Below are 22,937 nucleotides of genomic sequence, written 5' to 3' on the forward strand. Positions count from 1 at the left end.
TGCTTGGGCAGGTACCAAGAATCGAACCAGGGTCTCCAGCATGGCAGGTGAGAATCTGCCACTGTGCCACCATCGCCCACCCAGGGGCCACAAATTTTTAATGAATATGTGTGAAGTGCATAGATAGTTCTATCTAGTTTTCATAAAATTAACTGTAAAACTGGAGCTTTGAATATAATTTTATATGAATTATAAAAAAATGAAAAAATAAAATTCACTACCGATTAGAGAATGTGAAGTAGCTTATAATCACCAAAAATAACTTACCTTCTAAATTTGTCACACTAATGAAATTACAAAAATAAACAAATGATAGTCTCCCATTTAAAGTAACGTTTTCTTTAAGATTTAGAAAATGCTAGATAAAACTATCTTATAGTTATTTAGTTGGGGGAGGTGGAAACAAAACTTTTTTTGAGAGATACTATCTATAAGTTTTAAAGGTTTTCTAACTGCCAACATCTCTTTAGCAAAATTATTTTTCTGAAATGATGAGATGTGTCTTATATTCTTCATCATGAATTTCAAGTAATTTAATTTTTTGCCACAGAGAATTGTGAGTGGAGAAACTGTGTTTCAAAACATGTAACAAGGAGTTGTGAGTTGATGCTGGATGAGAGTGCTATGTGGGAGAAGTACAATTTTTCCCTGGTTGTTTCTGCCTTTTACATATTCTTCTCACATCTGAGGAAGCAGAAATGATCCAAATCCCCCATTAACCTACCTTGCTTGGCTCATATAGAAGGCTGAAATTGTCCAGTTTATTTCTCAGGGTTAATATAAAAAGCACATGAAATAATGGATCATGTCTATAAAAGCAATTTGAAAAATAAAGTTAATCAAAGAAACAGAGTCTAAGCCAGCCTGATCAGTGCCTACTGACTCTTCCATCTGTTGTCCACCTCCCGTCTACATCTGTAAATGAGAAACTCAGTCTTCTTCCCTGGAAAGGAACAGTAATTAAGGCAAACAGTTGTTGCTTCAAGGTGCTAGCCATCTAGCACCCAAATCAGCACCTCTAATACACAGACAGCCCTGTGAGTTACGGGGCATTGTTGCTTCCATTATATAGATGAAGAAATGTTTTACAGAGGTTCAGAAACGTGCTTAAGGGCTTGTCAGCTAGAACGGTGACTGAGCTAGGTTATTAACCTGGGTTTTCGGAAAACAAACCCTTTGCTCTTAAGTATAGCAATCTACTTCAGCCCAGAAGTAACAGAACTTCCATCTTTCCTCCTCATATCCCTTGGTTTGGTCAAGACAGGTAATTTTAGGTCTTACTGGTTTTCTTAGTTCTGATCAGAAAAAGGAGGGACCACTCTGTACGCCCTAAGGGCATGTGGAATAGAGCTCGTGATTCCAGCCCTTTTCTACTCCTTACTCATGTCCTCTCATCTCCCCAACTTTCTCATAACACCATTCTCTAAAGTGCCTAATGGTAAGTCCCAACCTCAATAAATCAGTCCCAAACATTAATTCATTGTGAAAGTTCTGACATGAAATGTCAGCATGTATCGTTTATTAAAATATTTGAGTGGTAAAGGAGTTTAGGGTAATTTACCCACATTTTTAAATTAAAAAAACAATTCAGTATTTAGATACACTGTCCATAAGATCAATAGAAATACAATGCAAATTTAAAATGCTCAGTATGGAAACAGGTGGAAAGATTAAAAGATTTCTTGCTTTTCTAAGGAACCTTCATTTAGACTCCAATGAATCTTGTATCAGATGTCATTTTATGATACTATGAAATATTGCCAGTGTGCATCTGATTTTTGTACTTCATATTAGAAACTCACTACCCAGAATCTCTAAAATTCAGTAATCTCATTAACCCAGTAAATAATGTTCCTGACATCTACCTTCGGTTTAAAATAGCAGCTTAGAAACAAGGAAAACAAACCAAGCAATATTGAGTTTGTATGTTTATGCAAATTCTTTGAAACATAAAGTTAACATCTGAAGAAATACCATGAAATGTTAAATCTTGTTTGTTATTTTTCATAGCATATGCTAATCTATTCCACTGTGGCAATGTAATTTAATTCCTAGAATATATTTATTTAATTTCATTTTTCAAACCCAGATGGAAGAATGTACTTATTTCGATATAAAGCCAGAAGAATAGAGAAAATTTAACAGTAAGCCATTATTTGATAATAGCTACTACCTAATGTGCTTCAGAGACTCCCACTCCTTCTATGTAGCCTTCATTTCTCCTTTTGGTTAATTCATTCATATTCCACAGTGCTAGAAAATAATATCCTAGAAAGTTTGCCACCTTTAGTGTTAGACCATATGTTTGCTTTGCTTTGCAGCCTTCTTATTTTCCTAAGCCTGCTTCCCTCCTCCTCTTTTTCTTTTGTGCGTAACAACGAAAAGTGTCACAGTATTCTGTTTCCAAGAAGTACCTTTTAGGTTTTTATGATGCAGTATTTGTTTCTGTCTTGATATTTGGTTGATCTCAAGTCAGCATTTAAAATTTCAGGGCACTTAACTTCCAGTACCAGTAATATCTTCATACGTGGAAAGGCATAGAGTGCTCTCATAACAAAACCTGGAAAGGTTCTGTTGGCAGTGTGGCCAAATGCAAGCTTTAAATAAAATACCGAACTAAAGAAAGAGGAAACATAGACGGGATACTGCATTGGAGTCTCCCTGCTTTCCTTTCACCATCTTGGATAGGTATTGAGCATTTGAGAATCCTCAGCTCTAACTAAGACCATATTACAGCTACTAGAGGTCCCATTTTCATTTTTTCTGTCTGACACACTCAGCAGGGTCATCAGTCACGTCCACTGTGAAGTCACGTCCACTGTGATGGTCAACGCGGGAGAGAGCCCTTGGCGGACTCTAAGGGGCGTTTCTTTCCCTTGTGCCTGGACGAACTATTAGAAGTAATGGACCTTCATCGAAATCTCCCTTTAAAAATAAATTGTTTGATTCATACACTCTTATAAGTTTTCACCTGTGGGCATTTTTCTATTTTTGTTTGATCTGTAGAACCGGTTTGTGATCAGTCTTTTGGCATTTGCCTTTGTGTTACCCACTTCACATCCACCTGTAAGAATCTAAGAGCATGAAGCCTTTGGCATGTCCCCCTGCCTTTCCCCTTTAGTGGAAGACTTACTGCCCTATGCTGTGCACTGAGGAAATGGCTGTTAGGTTTTCTGTCATCTCTGGTTTCTTTGAAAATTATTCATTAGCAAGATGACTTTATATTCATTGTTTTAAATGTATTTTTTTATTAGGGTTAGCATTACTACTCATGTACTGGCATCATTTTCTCTTTATTTTTCTTGTTTCTTCTCCAGCCCCCCTTTCTGTTCCTTGCTGTTTCTTTCTTTTTCCCTTCCTTCTTCTCTTCTTTCTGTATTTGTATGTATGTGTGCATGTATGTATGTATCGTTACTTATGTAACAAGTAAATATCCTTGTTAATTAATGCCATGTAAATTTCCTAAGAACAAGGATATTTACTTATGTACGTATTGCTGAAACTGTTTAGGTTGTCAGGTTCTCTGCAAACAGTGATTCCTTTAATTCTTGCAACTGCCATATGAGGAATTATTATTATTATCCTCATTTTTTAGAAGAGAAACTGAGACACACACAGTTAAATAATTTTTCCTAAAACATGTATCTGATTAGTGGCAGAGTCAATGATTCAAATCAGGATGTTTGATTTCAAAATCCCTACTCATGTGACTATACCTACTACTTCAGGATCCCTCCAAGCCTACTTTTACTTCAGGTTTCTCTTTTTGCACAAAGTTAATTTTCCTCTATCACCTATTTTCTTTTTATCAAATCATCAACACTTACATCATTTTTTCCTAAGGTAATGTATTACTGGAAATCGCTCAGACTTTGCCTCTGAATTCTATTTTACAGTCTTTTTGGTTTTCTGTTTTCTTTACTCTGATTCTTGATTTCCATAAAGCCCTTTTATCTTAAGCTAAAGTGAGTTGCTTACACTTTGCACAGTATAGCTGGATTATAATTGTTACATTGTCAAATCCATTTCTCTTTTATTAATTGTAATTTGATATCGTACCACCAAACACATAAATATGGATAAGTGAGTCTTCACATCCCCTGAGGGCTGCTGCATTAGTTTCCTAGGCCTAGGGAAGCCTCACAGTTCTCTAGACAGAAATCTGAGAGGACCATGAGCTCTCACAACTCTCTCCTCGCTTCTGGAGGTGGCCTGCAATCTTTGGTCTCTACTATCTGATGCAATCATCACATAGTATTCTCCCCTTGCATCTGTTTCCAGATTCTGTTCGTATTTCCTCTTCTTATAAGGACAACAGTCATATGGAATTAAAGATGAATCCTATTACAGGATGACCTCATTTTAACTCGCCTAATTCTATCTGCAAGGCCCTGTTTCCAAATAAAGTCACATTCTGAGGGACTAGGGGCTACAACTTCAACATATTAAAAAAAAAAAACTTTTTATTTTGAAATATTTTCAAACTTATGTGAGAGTCGCAAAAATAACACAAACCTCTTACAGAGAACTCCAACATACTCCCCACGTACCCAGATCAACCTATTTTAATAGTTTGCCACAATTTCCATATCATTCTATCTATATCTGTCTATCAATCCATCCGTGGAACACTTTAGTGTAGGTTGTGTAAATCATGATCCTTGAACACTTAATATTGCCATGTAAATTTCTTAAGAACAAGGATATTTACTTATATAACTACCACAAGTATAGTTATTAAGTTCAAGAAATTTAACATTGATAGAAAGCTTACAGACTATATTCTACCTTTTTCATATGTCCCAATAATGCCTTTATGAGTCTTTCTCCTCCTTTGTTAGATTCTGTCAAGGATCATGCATTGCACTCTTTCTTTTAATTTTAGGGGCATATATAAAACACAGACTTTCTCCTATCCAAACATCTCCCAAGTACACCATTCAGAGTGATTAATTATATATGCACTATGGTGCAGTACCCTCAACATCTTCCAGTACTGAAATTTTCCCATCTCCCCAAAAAGAAATCCTACATCTGTTTTCCTTTAATTCTCCACTCCCCTACCCATCACCCTTGGCAAATTTAACTTTAATTTCTGTCCCTATGAGCCTGCCTATTCTCCAGTATTTCTTCTGTAGTTATCATGAGGCTTAAATTTAACATCTTAAATCAGTAACAATCTAATCTGGTTTGATACCAACTTAACTTTAATAGCATACACAAACTATGTTCCTATGCCCCTCTGACTCCCCACCTCTGTATAGTTCTTGTCACAAATTTCATGTTTATACATTATGAGTCCAAAACCACTGGTTTATCATTACACTTTATGTATTTGCCTTTTAGTTCCTATAGGAAGTAACATGTGGAGTTATAAAACAAAAATACGGTAGTACTGGGATTTATATTTACCCCTGTTATTATCTTTACTGAAGACATTTATGTCTCTTTGCAGCTTTGGTCTATTGTTTCTTGTCCTTTGCTTTCAACCTGAAAACTCTTTGACATCTCTTGTAGGGTTGGTCTAGTTGTGATGAACTTCCGCAACTTCTGTTTATCTGGAAATGACTTAACCTTTCCCTCTTTTTTGAAATGCAGTTTTACCAAATATAACAGCATTGTAGCAAAGATTATTCTGTCCCAGTTAGTAAACTTGGCAGCCTTGTCAAATATCAATTGGCCAATGTGAGGGACGGTCTATTTCTGAACTATCAATATGATTTTCTTGGTCAATTTATCTATCTTTATACCATTACCATACTATTTTGACCACTGTAACTTTGCAATATGATTTAAAGTCAGGAATTATGAGTCCTCTAACTTCAGTCTTCTTTTGTAGAAGATTTTTGGCTATTCAGGACCCCTTACGCTTCCAATAAATTTGGATTGACTTTCCATTTCTGCAAGATAGACTGTTGAATTTTTATAGGGATTGCATTGAATCTGTCAGTCATTTTGGGTGGAATTTACATGTTGACAATATTTAGTCTTCCAATTCCTGGACACAAAATGTCCTTCCATTTTTTTCAGGTCTTCTTTCATTTTTTTTAGTAGTATTTTGTAGTTTTCATGTCCTTTATGTCCTTGATTAAATTTATTTATAAATATGTGATCCTTTTAATTGCCATTTTAAGTGGAACTTTTTCCTTGATTCCTCCTCAGATTGCTCATTACTGGTATATGGAAACACGACTGATTTTTTTCATGTCAAACTTGTATCCCACCACCTTACTGAGCTCATTTATTAGCTCTGGTTATCTTCATTATAGGTTTTTCAGGACTTTCTGCATATATAGGATCATGTCATTTGCAAATAGTGGATGTATTACTTCTTTCTTTCCAATTTGGAAGGCTTTTATGTCTTTTTCTTGCCAAACTGCACTAGCTAGAACTTCTAGCTCAATGTTGAATAATGGTAGATACAGTGGGCATCCTTGTCTTGTACTAGATCATAGAAGCAAAGCTTTCAGTCTTTCACCACTGAATGCTAGCTGTGGACTTTTCATATATGCCGTTTATCACATTGAGGCAATTTCTTTCTATTCCTGCTTTCTGGAGTGTTTGTATCAAGATGGGATGCTGGATTTTTTTTTTTTTTTCAGATGCCTTGTCTGCAGCAATTGAAGTGACCGTGTGGTTTTTCCTTTTCTGTGTATTAATGCCGTGTATTGCATTATTGATTTTCTTGTGTTGAACTGCTCTTGCATGCCTGGGATGAAACCTACCTGAGCATGGTGTATAATTCTTTTAATGTGCTGTTGGATTTGATTTGCAACTATTTTGTTGAGTATTTTTGCAGTTGCATTCATTAGAGAAATTAGTCTGCAATTTTCATTTCTTTTAATATTTTTATCTAGCTTTGATATTAGGATGATATTGGCTTCATAGAATGAGTTAGATAGTGTTCCCTCCTCTTCATTTATTTGGAAGTTTGAGCAGGATTGGTTTTATCCTGGATTGGTTGGTAGAACCCATCTTGCCCTGGGCTTTCTTTCTTGGAAGGTTTTGGATAACTGACTCAATCTGTTTATTTGCAATTGGTCTGTTGAGATATTTTATTTCTTCTAGAGTCAATGTACTTTGTTCACGTGTTTCCTGGAATTCGTCCATTTGATCTACATTGTCTAATTTGCAGACCTATAGTTATTCATATAATCCTCTTATGATCCTTTTTAATTCTGTGATATCACTAGTAATGTCTGCCCTCTCATTTCTGATTTTACTTACATCTTCTCTCTGTTTTTGTTAGTCTAATAAAGGTTTGTCAATGTTATTGATCCTCTCAAAGAATAAATGAATGTCTGATACGTTTGGAAGCATGCTAGCTAGTGATTAATTCTTAACCAGGAAAAATATGCAAAAATCTAAAAATCAGAACATGTGAATTAAATCTATGCCTCAGAATTTAAAACCTGAATTACGAGGCTTCTAGGCTGTCTGAATGTATAACATTGCATCTAACTTCATATGCAAACCAAGGTCCTTTAATAAAGTACCTAAAGTTCAGTTAAGTTCAAAATAGGAGCTGGGAATGTTGGAGTATGTGAAGAGTCTCTAACACTAGTTAGTCCCAACAGAGGGGAGATGCACAGTGTAGTGGAAGACCTTCAGGAACAGGTGGAATTTGGGAGGAAACCATGTTTGGCCAGACCTCACTCCTGGAACAACCAACAGATTACACCCCTGTGTGGCATGGCTTCTGCTGCTGGCTGGTCAGTGAATGGGGTGTTTCACTTGGAATGGAAGTTTTCCCAGGTGCAAAGATTCCTAAGGAGTCTATAGTTTTTATGTCTGTGTGCATGTGCTTATTTATCATCTTTTTCTGCAGAGGACTGTTAAGTCAGTTGAACACATGTCAGTGGCTGATCAGTTTTCAGAACAATGAAGGACAATTGAGAGGTCCTCCTATCTGGAGCTGTCAGATCTAGTAGTTGGCTGGTTGATCAAAACTATTGAGTAAATGAAAAAAAGCGTTTAAATTCTGTGTTTTCTTAGATAAACCACACCAGTTATGCATTACTGATACTTCAGCTTTTATCTTTTTTGTTAGACAGGTTGGAGGTATTCAAGCCTAGAATCCTGGATACTAATCATTTTTCTCAATGCTGTAGATTTTTATCGTCAATTTCTCCTTTCAAGGTTTTCCAAAGCTTTTTAATGATTTCATAGGGGGGAAGAAAACCACTTTGCTTGCCCACCTAAATTTTATCAAGTATGAGTTTCTTAATTAAATAATATAGTTGGAATAAGCACACATTGAAAACAACATGTTGGGGACCAAGGACAACAAAATTGGCTCATGTTCAAATCAGCTGGCACAAACAGAAGAGAGTGGCTTAGCGAGAACTGCCCAACTTCCCAGGGTGTTTAGAGTCACAAGTATCATCTAAGCTGACAATAACGTGAAAAATCAGGGGGGTCCACATTCCTGTAATTTTTAACTGGAAGCTTTTCATGATAATGCTCCCTTCTTTATTTATTTTTTAACCTCCTAAGTGACATCCTTACCATCCAAATCCTGGGCACGAAATTGAGAGCTGGCTGGGAGGCTCAGGTTATTTCTCATATGACACAAAACATTTAATTACTTATTCTTTTTCACCTGTGATTTGTTTGCATTGCCTGCTCCCACCTGAAACCCTTTGTAGTCCTGCCTTCTTGGACTTCTCCTTTCACTCTGACCTGTGAAAGAGGTGAGAAATAACCATCTTGTTTGAAAATCTAAACGTTTAAAGATTATCAGTCCAAAGTTATTTGGGAAATTCAAATAAATATCTGAACTTACATAATTGCAGAGCCTTGCTTTTAGGAAAAAGACCTAATTGCATGCATGTTTTCTTGCCGCACCATGAGAGTTAGAACAGGTAACACCATCTTATATATTAGGATAAAATTATCATAAACTATGACAATTTACAATTTTCTTAGTTGCTCTAATTTTCTTGAACTATGTTTTTTCTTTATAAATGTCATATAAAAATAATGTTACTAATTCAAAAGAAGATCATTGATTATGCTCAGCAAAGTAAAGGCTCAGGTCCTGAAATAGAAAGATGGTTACAGTTTGGTATTTTTGTAGGCAATGTGCTTTTTCTTTTAGTTTAAGCATGAGTGTGTGTTTTTAGTGTATAGTAACAGCAGATTATCTCATGTCATATTTTTAGCAATTCTAGAGATGAAACATATACCACTTATTCTGTCTTATAGATTCTTTCATTATTTAATCCTTTACCTAATACTTTTATTATTTATATAATAACCACCATCCTACACATTAAAGAAAAAATAGTACTTCTGAAAATCCCCTTTCACTAACACTTAATAGTCCATTTAAACATATTACGTGCTATTAAGTAGCATCATTCTATAAGTCCTGTATATTTATATGATACTTTAGATATCATATCTAATATCTACCTAATCTTTAAATCTACATGTTAGTATAGCAACTCATAAACCACTGCTTGTATGTGTGCCTCAACAATCAAGAAATAAATGGCCTCAAAGTATTTAAATATGACATGATTTTTCTAAGACCGAGAAGTTCATGAATCAGGCATTTATCTTTCTCCCTAATAGATCTTCAAATAGCAGTGCTTCCCAGAGTTTCTTCAAAAAGGAATTATTTCCTCTCCCACTTTCCAAGTAATAAAAATTTTGTAAAAATATGTGAATGCTTTCCTTTGCAATGAAATAACAAAAAGAAAGTAGTTCTTTTTTGCAAAACATATTTGTTTTTATTTAATGTTTGGATTATTTTTATGCGGTAATACCAGCCACCAGTCAGACCCACACATTCAAGTATATCACAATTTTTTGTAACAAGTTTGAAGTAGAGAAAAGCAGTTCAGTCAATTATAAACTCTTTTTTGTTTTGGGGGGGTTTTTTTGCATGGACTGGCACCGGGAATGGAACCTGGGTCTCCAGCATGGCAGGTGAGAACCCTGCCTGCTGAGCCACTGTGGCCCACCCTATAAACTTTTAAAACTGATTGTTTCCTTCAGTATGAGCTTTTGTCTAAATTACAACCATAAATAGTATTAGGTATGCTAGTATGTAATAAGTATGTTTGAAATGCTGATGTACATTATTTTACACCAGGGAACTGTTCTCAAAAATACATCTCTAAGTAACCATATTAATATATCAGATGAACATACTTAAATAAGTTGATTTCATTGCAAATAGGGAAGGAAATTGGGGAAATCCATTATTCTTTCCTCCAAGAAGATATCACATGCCAACATTGGTTTGAGGATGTGCCTCCTTAGTCAATGATATGTTGCCATCATTTGTCTGTTCAGGGTATCTTCCTATTTAAAATTAAATGATTATTCCTTCTCCACTTCCCTTCCTGTACTTTCTCTTTATGGGAACCCATAAGGAGATATGTAGGCCTTTATTTCATCTATACTACATTTATTTAGACAAGTGAATTATTGGAAAGTACATGCCCCTCTTTGCTAAATTAAAAAAAAAAAATTCTGAAAGAAATGTGTTTGCCTTTCTTCTTGAGACCTTATGCAAAAGTTTTTTTTGGGGGGGGTAAATACCCAGGAATAGGATTGCTCAGTTTTACCAAGAACTAACAGACTGAAATGACTATATTATTTTCCACTGCCACCATCAGCGGACGAATTCTTTGCCCACACTTGATATTGTCTCACATTCTTGTTTTGCTATTTTGTTAGTTATAAATTACTCTCTCCTTCCTTAATTTACATTTGTCTAATTAAAGTGAAAGTTGAGTTATTACAGTTTTCTATTCTCTGAATCTCTCTTTCAACTCTTTTCTCCCTTTATTTTTGATTTCATAGTCTCTTTTCTGTATGGATGTATGTATGTGGGTGATGTATTTACAAAAAACAAAAACCTTTCTGTATTTCATATTCATAGCTCTGAACAGAAGGTTCAGTTCACAGATCCCCTGCAGAGGATGGGGGTCCCCAAAGAACTTTTAGGAGGTCCACATGGCCAAAACTGTTTTTGTAATAGTTCTAAGATGTTCTTTTCCATTTCATAGGGTTAACACTTGCACTGAACAATCACAAAACATTGGTGAGTAAAATTGCTGGTAACAGTAGGAGAAACTATCCCCATCATACGTGTGTAAGAGAAAAAAATCAATTTCATTCAAGAATGTCCTTCATAAAAGAGTAAAAAGTGCTTAATTTTATTAAATGCCAATTTTTAGTTTGTCTTTAATATTCAGTTTGATGAAATGGAAGTCCACATAAAGCATTTCTGTGGCATGAATAGCCTCAAGGAAAAGCACTTGTGCCCTGTCGGAGGTCGGCGTGGCAAGCCGAGCTGTCCTTTTTGTTTTTGAACATTGTGTTCATTTCAAACAATAACTGACAGACAAATTGTGGCAATTCATAACTGGATATTTGGTAGAGATTTTCTTGAAAATGAACAAAGTAATGCTATCATATCAAGAAAAACAAATTTGCAGTATTTGTCGCTGGTGATAAAATTCAAACTTTCAAGCAGAACTTAGAATTCTGGAAGGCTTGTAAGTCTCACTGTGAACTGGATATCTTCACGATAACTGAAGAGTTTTCTGATGAAATTGGCAATGATCTTAATTAATGTGATTTCTTAATATTGTTTGTATAATGAAATGTGCTATCATTTAGAGAATCTGTATAACTCAGTGAAACAGTATTTTCCAATGGCCACTGCTTTTGTTATAAAGCCATGCATGGGCAAATGATCCATTCGAAGTACAGGATGGAGCAATGAATTTTCACAGCGATTTGTTACATCATCTGTGATAAATCTCTGTATTCCATCCTGTTGCCTTCTTGAATCGTTCTGCAATCCTATCTTGTTCCCACTAACTTACCCTTGAACCATATCTCTTTGCTACTGAACCCAACCCAGTGCAAACTTTAAACAATTATACTTTTCATGCCCAATATCTTCAGTTGGTTCTCATTTATAAACTTATAATTTTGTTTCCAGTGATTTTTAAAATTTTATTTTAAAGTCTTAATCTTTCTATTCTAGTATGAGTTCTGTTGTTTGTCTTTTGATGGTGGTGGGTGCTTGCATTCCTCAGACACTTTATTACTCTCTTGCTGGTGATATATTTGGAGGAAAAGATAAAGCCCATCCAAGCCTGGGCTGTGACACCAGGTGGATGGAGACAGTGCAGAAAGTGGAGTGTTTCATGACAGTTGTAATCTGTATTCAGCCTTACACTTTCCGCTTCTTGCAGACAAGAAACTTCTCCTCTCCTTGAAACCTTGGTAGGGCTTTCATCTCAGACCAGGAATGTGGAATGCATAGGACCAAACACTCTGACCTTACTCACTGTATTTGTGCTTCATTCTGATGACCTCATTATAGGCTCCTCACATTCCAGTGTGGCAGTGGGCAGGAAATATTGCTATTTTACTGCTAACAAAATATTGTTATTTTGCAAGGAGATCACAGAGCAGTGTTGGAGCAAGATGAAAGGGGATTATTTGACCCAGGTGTTTTGGGTGGAGATGTTCCTAAAATAATGCTATAGGTTTCTTCCAATGTTTAGTTTATTTCTTACAACAATATAGATTCCTGGTCTTAAATTGGAGTATGGCCATAATGGTGAAATCTTAGCCCAATTGTATTGAATTCTTTATTGTCCAAGCTTAATTGAGCTGGAGTCATGAGAGTTCAAAAATTTAAAGCTAAGAGTAATTGTTAATAATCAAAGAACTTATATTCTATTTCAATTTTTCATTGTTTTTTCTACTTAATGAAGACAACACTGATTTTTAATTAAAAATTCCTACTAGATTTGATGCTAATTGGGTGCTGCTTAGTATCTGGAGTTCCATTTCCCTAAGGTATAAATTCCGAGCTTCTAAATATTAGGGCAAATGGAATCTTTTAATACATAAATTTTAGTGATTTAGAGAGAAATATGAACTCAGATTTTTATATTTTTGATTCTGTTACACCTCTCTGATTTAAGGTTTAGAAAATTAGCCTACATCTCATCAGCAAAACTCTAGCAGAGATAATTTGGCAGTCTACAAGAGGTATAAACAAGATAATTAAAACAAGATAAAAGATAATTGAAAGAGAATTTTAACAATATCAAACATGGAGATTCGCTTCCAAAAGGGAGGAAATGTGATTTAAAATACCCACTGTTTATGTTATATATAATAGGAAGTTTAGGCCATGAAGAGTCTTAGATTTTTTTTAAAAAATGAATGAAAAAATACACTTTGTAAGATACTGAAAGAATATTTGCTTTCCATAGCTCTTTGCTAATTTACTTTAACACACTGAAATAGAGTGTCTTTCAGTAGTTGCCTAGTCCATGTTGCACAGGTAAAATTCAAAAATCAATGTTTAGATGACTCATTGAAATACATGTTAGAGTAGCAAATGAAATTTACCTTCATGGGAAATATTCTCTTATTTGAGCCTCCAAAAAGAATGGAACGTAAGATGTATTCATTTCAGTATTTATTTTGATATGTGAGCATTGAAGTGAGAAAAGAAAAACTGGATATCTGAATCAGCTCATCCAGCACTGGGGAAAAGAGACCATGGACAATGTTCACTAAATTAAAACCAAAAATGTTCTTTATAAGGTCAACACTGCAAGAATTGCAAGAAAGAAAGAGGGGCATCTTTACCAATCAGAGACTGAGGACCCCTCTCCCCTGCCTTCTTTAACTCATCCAAAATGCCAGGCTTCCCTTCAAAAAAAAAAGCTGTACTCATCCTTAATGTGTATTTATTAAAATCTCTGTCAAAGCTGTCTTCTCAACTGTAAAACTGAGAAATCAGATCTTTAAACATATGCTAAATATTGTATCTCTGTTTTATGGGAAATACTTAACTTGCTTTAACTCCAAAAAAAATATATGGAGTAAGCTTTAAGCAAAGGTCTTCATTCATATAGAAGCATTTAGTGCCCCAAATTGCTTTAAATTTATTATTCCAAAAATGCTAAGATGAAAATTAGCAAATGATTTAAAGCAACCAAAACAAACAAAAAAAAAGGACAAGTAACCTTACTGTTTGGCTTTACTAAGTTGAAAATAAAATGTTTACACTGCAGGTATAGAACCCCCAAAAGTATCTTACTTGTTTCAAGGAGAAAAAAATATGTTATCTGTTAAGGAATTTTAAAATGCATTTATTTTATTTTATTTTTTGGGTGCATGGTCGGGAAATCAAACCTGGGTCTCCGCATGAAAGGTGAGAATTCTACCACTGAACCACCCATGCACCCTTAAAATGTATTTTAATTGCCCTTTTTAGAATAAATATATCTTTTAAAAAAAAAAAAAAAAACCTTCCGGCTTTATAAGCGAGTGAAATCAAGAATTTCCTTGTGAGCGGCAGTTGGAGAGAGTATGAGTATTCTCTCATCGTACTCAGAGAAGAAATTTCAGAATAGAAGGAATGGCAGTCCTTGCTGTGAGGTAACACACTTCCAAAACCCTGTTTGAAAAGGGCACTGACTACATGCAGAGTTCTGGATTGTCATAATGCATTTAAGAGTATAAATCCAGGGGAACAAAACATCATAAAACTTTTAATGAGTCACACGCTTTTTTTGTCGAGTAGATAAAGCTTTAAGGATTGCTTTCTTATTTCTAATATTTTAAAAAACTTTTGAATTTGCAAAATGAGTTTGGCTGATTAGAAAAAGGGCTGGGTTCCTTTTTAAATGTTAGCCTTCAGAATCACAACAGAAAGTAAAAATCCCTTAAATGAATCTAAAGGTTTTCTGGGTTTTTTTGGAAAATGTTCTCTGACTTACTGACATTGTATTATCGTAGAAGACATTTTCATTTTTCCTGATTTGTATTGTTGGAGAGGAAAGGTTTATAGCAATTTGTCAAGAACATTGAAATGGTACTTACTCTTCTACTGAGCTTAAGATTTTATAGATATCATAAAGGCATTTTACAGTAATTGGAACAATTTTTAATGTTTACCATATGGGAGACAGCATTTTTTCTTACATCGTAGCATTTAACTTAAATATTATTTGTTAACTGCCAGAAGGGGAACTATATTTAAATATCAGAAGAATATTTAAAATATTTTTTACAGGGCTGTTCTTCTGCAGCAAAATGTTGTACGATGATTTGAAATGGGGAGAAAATGTGGCGAGAAAGTACCAGTTAGAAAGATTCCATATAATAAAATGAAGAGTAAAACCACTCTTTGATGGAAAAAAAAAAACCATGTTCCACAATGACCGCGGTGCATACTCGCATAACCTGTAGCAGACACCATGGTAGAAAGTTCCAGAAACTGAAGATTCTTGTTTTCTTTTTTAATTAGTCACTGCTGCTGTCATTGCCTTTACTGTCTCTCATTCCAGCATTCTAGGACTCAGTGAGATTTTTTTTCATGTTTGTTTTAAACAGAAATGAATATCTTGAGGCTGAAATCAGTATAACGACACTGAAGTGACGGTCAAGATCATATTTCCGTTTACTCTTTCAGAGCTGTATACCATAATTAACCAAATGCTTTCTATAACAGATTTTCTATAACTTTTTTCAGGCATAGTTCATTTTTCAAAACCTGTTCACAAACACTTAAAATACGTATAGCAATATAGAAAGAGATTTTGAAGCTCAACCAGATATAAGCCCGTTTTTAAATATTCCTCTGAAAAAAATGGATGAACAGATGATTAGCTTTTTGTAGTATTTTAAAGTCTATACTGATAATAAAAATGTTCCCTTCCTAAAAGTAGATATGGTCATTATCATCCTGAAAGCAGTGGATTTATTGTTGGTTGTGACTTGTTGCCTCAGATAAATTTACAAAGAAAGATGCGAGTTACTGGTGTGATAACCCAAGGAGCCAAAAGGATCGGAAGCCCAGAATATATAAAATCCTACAAAATCGCCTATAGTAATGATGGAAAGTCGTGGGCAATGTACAAAGTGAAAGGCACCAATGAAGACACGGTGAGACTGACTTGATCTATTTAATTTAAAATTTGAATCCAATTGTTAATCAGTGATTATCAAATGACTACAGAGTCCCTAGCAGAAGCCTTATGCTGTTGAAAATAAATTCATGATGGCTCTTTATTGGGTGACTGGGGTGAAGGGATAAGGACTTTTGCCGAGCTATGGAGGTATACTGATCACCATTTCAGGTTTTTCTGAGATTTTAATTGATGGAGCTGTAAATTCTTTGTCACAAGGATAGCATGGACTTGTGGATGACAGTTATTCTGTGTTTCAACAGTCCAATTTCATTTTATGACTTTAACAGATGCAATCACGGCTTGTCAAAACTAATATCTTAAAAGCCAGGTGATAGAAAAGATGTACTTGATGTTTTTATAAACTTCTCTGTATGGAAAAATGTTATTTATTGTTCAGCAGAATAACATATTTTAGAGGAAATAGGTATAGTTTAGTCATTGTCTCCTTTGCTTCTTCGTATAATATCTCCAGTTCTTTTACACTTGTAGTTTTAAAAATTACTAGACTGCAGATTATCCCATTTAAAACTGAGCTTTGACTAAACTCTAGTAAATTTTATGAAAGCTTTTTAATTGCATCTGTAAATGAATTTAAATAAAGATTTTTAATAGCCAGATTATATAAAAGGTAGAATCATGAATAAAATTTAAAGGAATTAAAAACTATACCTTTTTGCACTTAAATTTGAGTTCAACGAATTTGTCACTCTTATATGAAGAGCTATGAGTCTCTTACCTGATAATCTGGACTGGTTGATGAGGACTCATGCTGAGCCAGACCTTAAATCATAAATCTGGCTGTAGCATCAGAAGGACTGGGTCTGTGGCAGCACTGGTGAAGACTGTCTAGTACCTCCCAAGAGTACTATAAATACTAAGTCACAAAATGTACAAATTATGGTGAAGAATTTCAGGTGTCTATTTCTCAGAAAAAGGGAGAACACTCCTTGGCTCCGTAGTCCTGGCATTAAAACTGACAAGAGTATTAGTGCAGTATAGATCATAGCACACTGGCTTCTAGCTTAAATGAAAATTTTATCTATGGGTTTTTCATTCATTGCTGGTGGCAAGGTACTTCCTGAATGCCCCAAGATCCCAAATTATTTACTCCAATCCTGGAAGGATTATGTTAGCTAAGGTACAGGGCCAATGTATGAAAATAAGTAAAGAAGCTGTTGCAATTAATAGTTTGATACTCCGCATTATCACTTTACACAGGTATTCCGCGGGAACGTTGACAACAATACACCCTATGCCAACTCATTCACACCGCCAATAAAAGCTCAGTATGTAAGACTCTACCCCCAAGTTTGTCGAAGGCACTGCACTTTGAGGATGGAACTTCTTGGCTGTGAGCTATCAGGTGAGGTTCAGGTTATCGATTTCTGTATTCTTTTTAAAGAAACCAAAGTACATTTGTATGTAGCCTGCTACTAAACTGCACATTTTCAGCACCCATAGATATTCATTTCTGCTACAAAAATATCTAGGGCATGCCTCATTGCAAAACCATGGGTGTTTGTATGTAACAATTTCTACCATATGCTGCAGGTTACTATTAAAGTAAAGAAGCGATTTTTTTTAGACTGTGGAAGAAAGTATAACAAATTTTCACTAGCAACTCTTGTCAGATTTAAATGTGTCGGTTTTTTGTTAGTAGCAATGGTTTGTGACAAAGTTTCAATTAAGACTGGAATCTGCTTGCAATCATAAAGTACAACCGAGTTTGGGCTGTGTAGTATAGAAAAGTCAGCTCTGGCCATCTGCCATAATAACTTGGATTTGTTTGTTTGCTTTATGAGACATGTAAACTTACATTCTTCTCAAAGAAGAAATGCTCCAATAGCGAGATTGCTACCACAAATTCGTTCTTGTTTCATTCTTAGCTAGCGACTGCTTATTGTATGCACAGTGATTGCCCAACTCAAGGATAATCCATCAAAGGACTGAGCTAAATAATTCTTGGCTTCCAAGAGCATCAGCAGTAGATATAAAGGTGAATATGTAATGTGTTGATCTCACCATGGTCCCATTTTAGTACAGCTGAGCAAAAGAGAAAATACTATCTAGGTATTTTACTGCTTATTTTTTATATTGTCCTTTTATATCCGGCATCAAAATTTACAAACTATCTTTGCTACAGTGGCCTGAAATTATTGTGTTCAAACAGCTTGTGAATAAAACTAAAAATCCACGGGTGGCCTCCTTTGGCATAACTTGATACGTGGAAAGCCTTCACCAAACTTACCACAGATACCTTTTAGTTAAAAATAGGAGGATACCTACCTGCAAATAGAAAACTCTGAACTATTTATTCATTTCAAGAGGTTGTTTATAGTTTAAAATGCATACTTTCTATCTACTTCCCTTCTTAGGTTTATTTGTGATGCCAAGGAGGAGAATGATTTTTAAGCAAGTAAAAGTTGCTGTTAAGAATAAGTCCATCATGTTGAAAGAAATGAGAATGAATTGGCCAGACAAATGAACCTATTTTAAGAGTCGAGTTTCCTGTTATATTTGGGTGCCTTTTATGAAACAACCAACAAGCAGTTTTAGTACCATTAATTTTCTTAAATGAGATTTCCCTGTTTTGGTCATTCAGACCAGCTTATTGACTACCAGTCAATGTTGGCAGAATTATTACCATACATTGTTTGTGTTGCATGTCACTATGTCACCACGGGCCGGCACCATCCCTATCTTTCTTCACAAAGCAATCAAGAGGAAGCAGCAAAATGATGAGGTCTGCTGCAGGCCCCGTGGTTTTCGGTTTCTTAACATCACCTTCCCCAGTTTTTCAATCTTTTGATTCATAAAGGTCAGTAGCTCATACATGGCACAGTGACGCCCCTAAGGTGTGAACATATTTTGCTTTCACGATTGACAAGAGGTTACACCTGACATATTACAGATTTTATTTTCTCAAGAAAAAAAAAAGCAGTGGGCCTGATGCTCCAACCCCGCGACTGATTTTGAGCTTGCGTGCAAACAGTAATATCTGTTGGTGGATGCTTATAAAAGCTATGGCACTTCACTGTAGAAATAATCAATTGCAATATTAAAACTTCATTTTGTTCAGTTGCCGTCTACAGTGGTAAACGAGTTAGTTAATTTATATGAATGAAATAGTACGGATGAAAAGGGAGATTTGTGGTGTGAGGCAAACTGGCAGAGGGGTTAGCTATAGCATTTTGGAAATAAATAGTAATATGACTTACTAAACTGTTTCCCACAATCCAGCGCAGCACATAAAGCCTTGGGTTGCCTTATTGCATTCAATAAGCTGTTATATGGTCTCCCAGCCTGCCTAGAAGATCAGTGGTTAATCTTCCCAAACACTTAGAAAGTTCCCTAAGTTCTCTGAAAGAAATACGATGGAAGATGTTTAGATCGAAATAGATCATGACCATAATAAGAGAAGAATACTAATTCATTCATTTATTGAACAAATAATTATTCAGCACCTCCACTGGGCTAAGTACTGGACAGCAGGGTGGTACGAAATGAATTCCATGACTAAGGAGAGATGATCAAAGTAAAAGCATTCCTTTTTTCTTCTATCGATTACTTCTAATGCTAGGTTATATCACAAAAGGAGGAAAACAACAACTTTTCCTTTTCTCTTGCATCTTTCTTGAAACAAGCAGAATTTTACAAGAGTGAGAGAAGGAAAGGGGAACAGAAGATCACATCAGAAGTCTGTAATGCAGCAAATGCATATTACCTTAGAACTGCCTGAAGAGAAATGACATGGCATTAAGAATTTTAGAACTTTCCAGAACCCTTGAACTTTGTTATGGCATTTTACTCACCCAGAATCTATATTTAGGTTTTAGAGCTATCGTCATCACAATGCTTATGGTATGTTTCTCTTACCTCTAAATCCCAATGGGACTTGTGCTAATGCCCAACAAGCGTCGTACTAAGACATACAGTTGGCTAAGCATGCATGCCACTTGTCATGTTTGCACAGGATAGACTTTTCCTGTAAGATTAGTGTGAACGCAATCACTGAGGAGCCTGAGGAAGCAAGAAGTAACCTGACTGCTGACCACAGGAGCAATGAATTGGAGTCAAGAATTATTAATCAATGAAGACTTCTAAAACCCCTCTTTTCGAAGCCTGGGCTTAAAATGACCTAGTTTTTAAAACTCCACCCAGTTAAAAGATATACTTCAGTACCCACTGATGGGCAGTTATTGCTATCAGTTACCATGAGCTTCACAGAAACAATAAATATAGCTAACACTTACTGAATGCTATCTAGATACCAGCACTGTTTCTAAGTATCTATGTTTATCTACTAATTTCTTAGAAACACTTCTATGAAGCAGTTTTAATCATCACCATTTTATAGATGAGAAAACTGAGACACAAAACTGTTAAATAACAGGTTCAAGGCCTCAATGCTAAAAAGTAGCGAACCAGAAGAGTACAAGAAGTTGTTCATCATTTTTTTAAATTCTTTGCATCCTTAATGATCAACCTTAGCATGTGTCTTTCCTGCGTAAACCATGAGACAAGCCATGTTTGTTCTTACCGTGTTTGTCTTCCATATATACAACTGTCACCACAAGGTGACATTTTGCATATGGAAGACCCTATATGATAACCAATATGATAAAGAAGTCATATTTCTTTTTACAACCTTTGTGAATGGCATTTTGTCACAATTACAAATCAATATGGGGAAATAGTGTCCGTTTGTATGTACACACAAACACACGCATAATTTTTTAAGGACAAGCAAAACTCAAATTTTGCACCTTATCAAACCTGAAAGTATGTATGGTAGATTTGAGAATTCACCTAAAAAATCCCAAGACTTGAAGTTATTGACTGTGATTTAAATATAAGATTCTATAACAAACGTTTGTCTAATAAAGATTTGGGGGTAGAATTAGCTTGTTTCCTTCTGTTACCATACATATTAGCTTAAATTCTACACTAGCACATACCTAGCATGTGGTATACAGTAAGTATATATTAGCTGCCTATTCTCAGAAGTGCTGTCCATTTTAGAATATAACAGAATCAGTTGTGAAAATGGCTTTGTACTGAGGGAATTTTCATTTGAAATATTATGGAAACAAAAAAGACATTCAAATATATTTTGTGAGAAAATGCCCTGTTTTTAAAGACACAATGAAATTGTTGAAAACTAGGAAACAGTCATGAGGTTGCCAGTAATGAGAAGGGACAGAGCATTTCAGCATTGTTTCCCTTTTGCAAAATCATCTATCACAGGAAAGTGGTTCAAATTGTCGGTGTTCTTTTCAATTTTTCCAAAATATATTCAGACAAAAATTGCCTGAATTGGCTATCATGTTTTTCGACTTTGTTTCAGATTTATTTCTGATTATAGCCCCTCCCCCTTTTTTTAATTCAGATACTTTCTCTTTAGGGGAATGAATAGCATTATGTTTAATCTTCTTTTGCCTATCCAATATGAACGTAGAAAACTTACCAGGGTAATAAATTATTTTTCTCATGGAGGCTTTTTCATTTTCTTTCAGGTTGTTCTGAGCCTCTGGGAATGAAATCAGGACACATACAAGACTACCAAATTACTGCCTCCAGCATCTTCCGAACTCTCAACATGGACATGTTCACTTGGGAACCGAGGAAAGCTCGGCTGGACAAGCAAGGAAAAGTGAATGCCTGGACCTCTGGCCACAACGACCAGTCACAATGGTTACAGGTACTATTTACCTATTTTCTACCACTCCTCTTCCTCAGAAGATTTTCTGTTTGGTTGGGTAACTGTCAGAGTCTTTACCTTCATGCTCATTTAAATATGCTTTCCTCATTGGCTTCACTAAATTGAAAAATACAGAAATTTCTTATAAAGCCATACCTGTCATTATTTGTACTCTAATGTTGATTTATGAATGCTGCTGTCAGTTTGATATGACAGACTGTACTGAATCATACTATGTATAGGTCATTTTTGTTGATTATGAGAACATTTGCATTTTAATTCTCACCTACAGTAAGGCTTTGTGTCAATATTGGTTTTGAAAGCATCAAAGCATCAAAGTCCCACCAGCATGAAAATCGTGCCGTTCACCTGCAGATTGTTTACATAAAATTATGATTCTTGACTTCTTAGCTCTTTATCTGTGGTTGCTAAGCAATGTAGCAATTTTATTACTTTCTGATAACAGAGCTTAGTCATAGAAGGAAAGCGTAGATACTGTTGCAGTCTATCACTTTCAAATGAAGGAAGTAAAGTTAGAGTCAATGCTTTTCAAAACAATCTTGTTGAAATGTACTTATTATGGAGCACTTTTGAAGTCTGTGCAAATTTGTTTATGTCTTCTGTGGCAAAAAAAAAGTAAGACGGCTTGATTCCACCATAAGCCTACTGTATTTGAAAGATATGAGTTCTACTCATTGATTTTTATGTTGTATCCGTGAAATTCAAACCTCTGGTAATTCATTGTATTTCTGGAAATTGTGAGAATAACTGAAATAGCAAATGTAACCTTTGTCAAATTAGATTTCTAATAGTCCTTTCAAGTCTTTTCTTTACTTGACCTTAGTTTACCTTATTCTAACAGGATTTACTTTTGAAAACTATTTACTTCTTTCTTTACTTACCCTTGGCATGCTAGGTAGATCATTACTGAGCTTTTCATTAGCTACCACATGTTATGGAATTAATTGTCTTTCTCCTATTACATTCTACGAACACTTTGTAAGTAGGGAGTACATGTTCTTTTTTATATGATGCCAACAGCCTCCTGGCTGATGTTTCCCGATATCGTCTACAGGCCATCCTTCCTCTTTCCAGCTAACCTCTTTCATCAACCATCGGCTCACATTGCTTCAGCAAATATTGTTGGTTATTTCATAAAAATGATTATGCAGTTCCTCTAGAATTGTTTCACTTCTCACCGTCCTCCACTGCCATTTCCATGATCTCGGCTATCGTCCCATTTCACTTGACTTCTGCAGTGCATC

General features: G+C 35.2%; 1 protein-coding gene across 3 annotated transcripts in view; it reads left to right on the top strand.

Annotated features, from left to right (window-relative positions):
* The window catches only part of EDIL3 (EGF like and discoidin domains 3), a 459,417-nt gene that overhangs the window by 315,137 nt on the left and 121,343 nt on the right, over positions 1-22,937 (top strand). For all 3 annotated transcript variants that reach the window (XM_077139203.1, XM_077139204.1, XM_077139205.1), the window contains 3 exons: positions 15,790-15,945; positions 17,190-17,334; positions 21,488-21,672. In XM_077139203.1, coding sequence (XP_076995318.1) covers positions 15,790-15,945; positions 17,190-17,334; positions 21,488-21,672 — 486 coding nt within the window. The remainder of the gene's footprint in view (positions 1-15,789; positions 15,946-17,189; positions 17,335-21,487; positions 21,673-22,937) is intronic.

This window comes from Tamandua tetradactyla, chromosome 21 (genome assembly GCF_023851605.1).
Source record: "Tamandua tetradactyla isolate mTamTet1 chromosome 21, mTamTet1.pri, whole genome shotgun sequence".
Taxonomy (NCBI): Eukaryota; Metazoa; Chordata; class Mammalia; order Pilosa; family Myrmecophagidae; genus Tamandua; species Tamandua tetradactyla.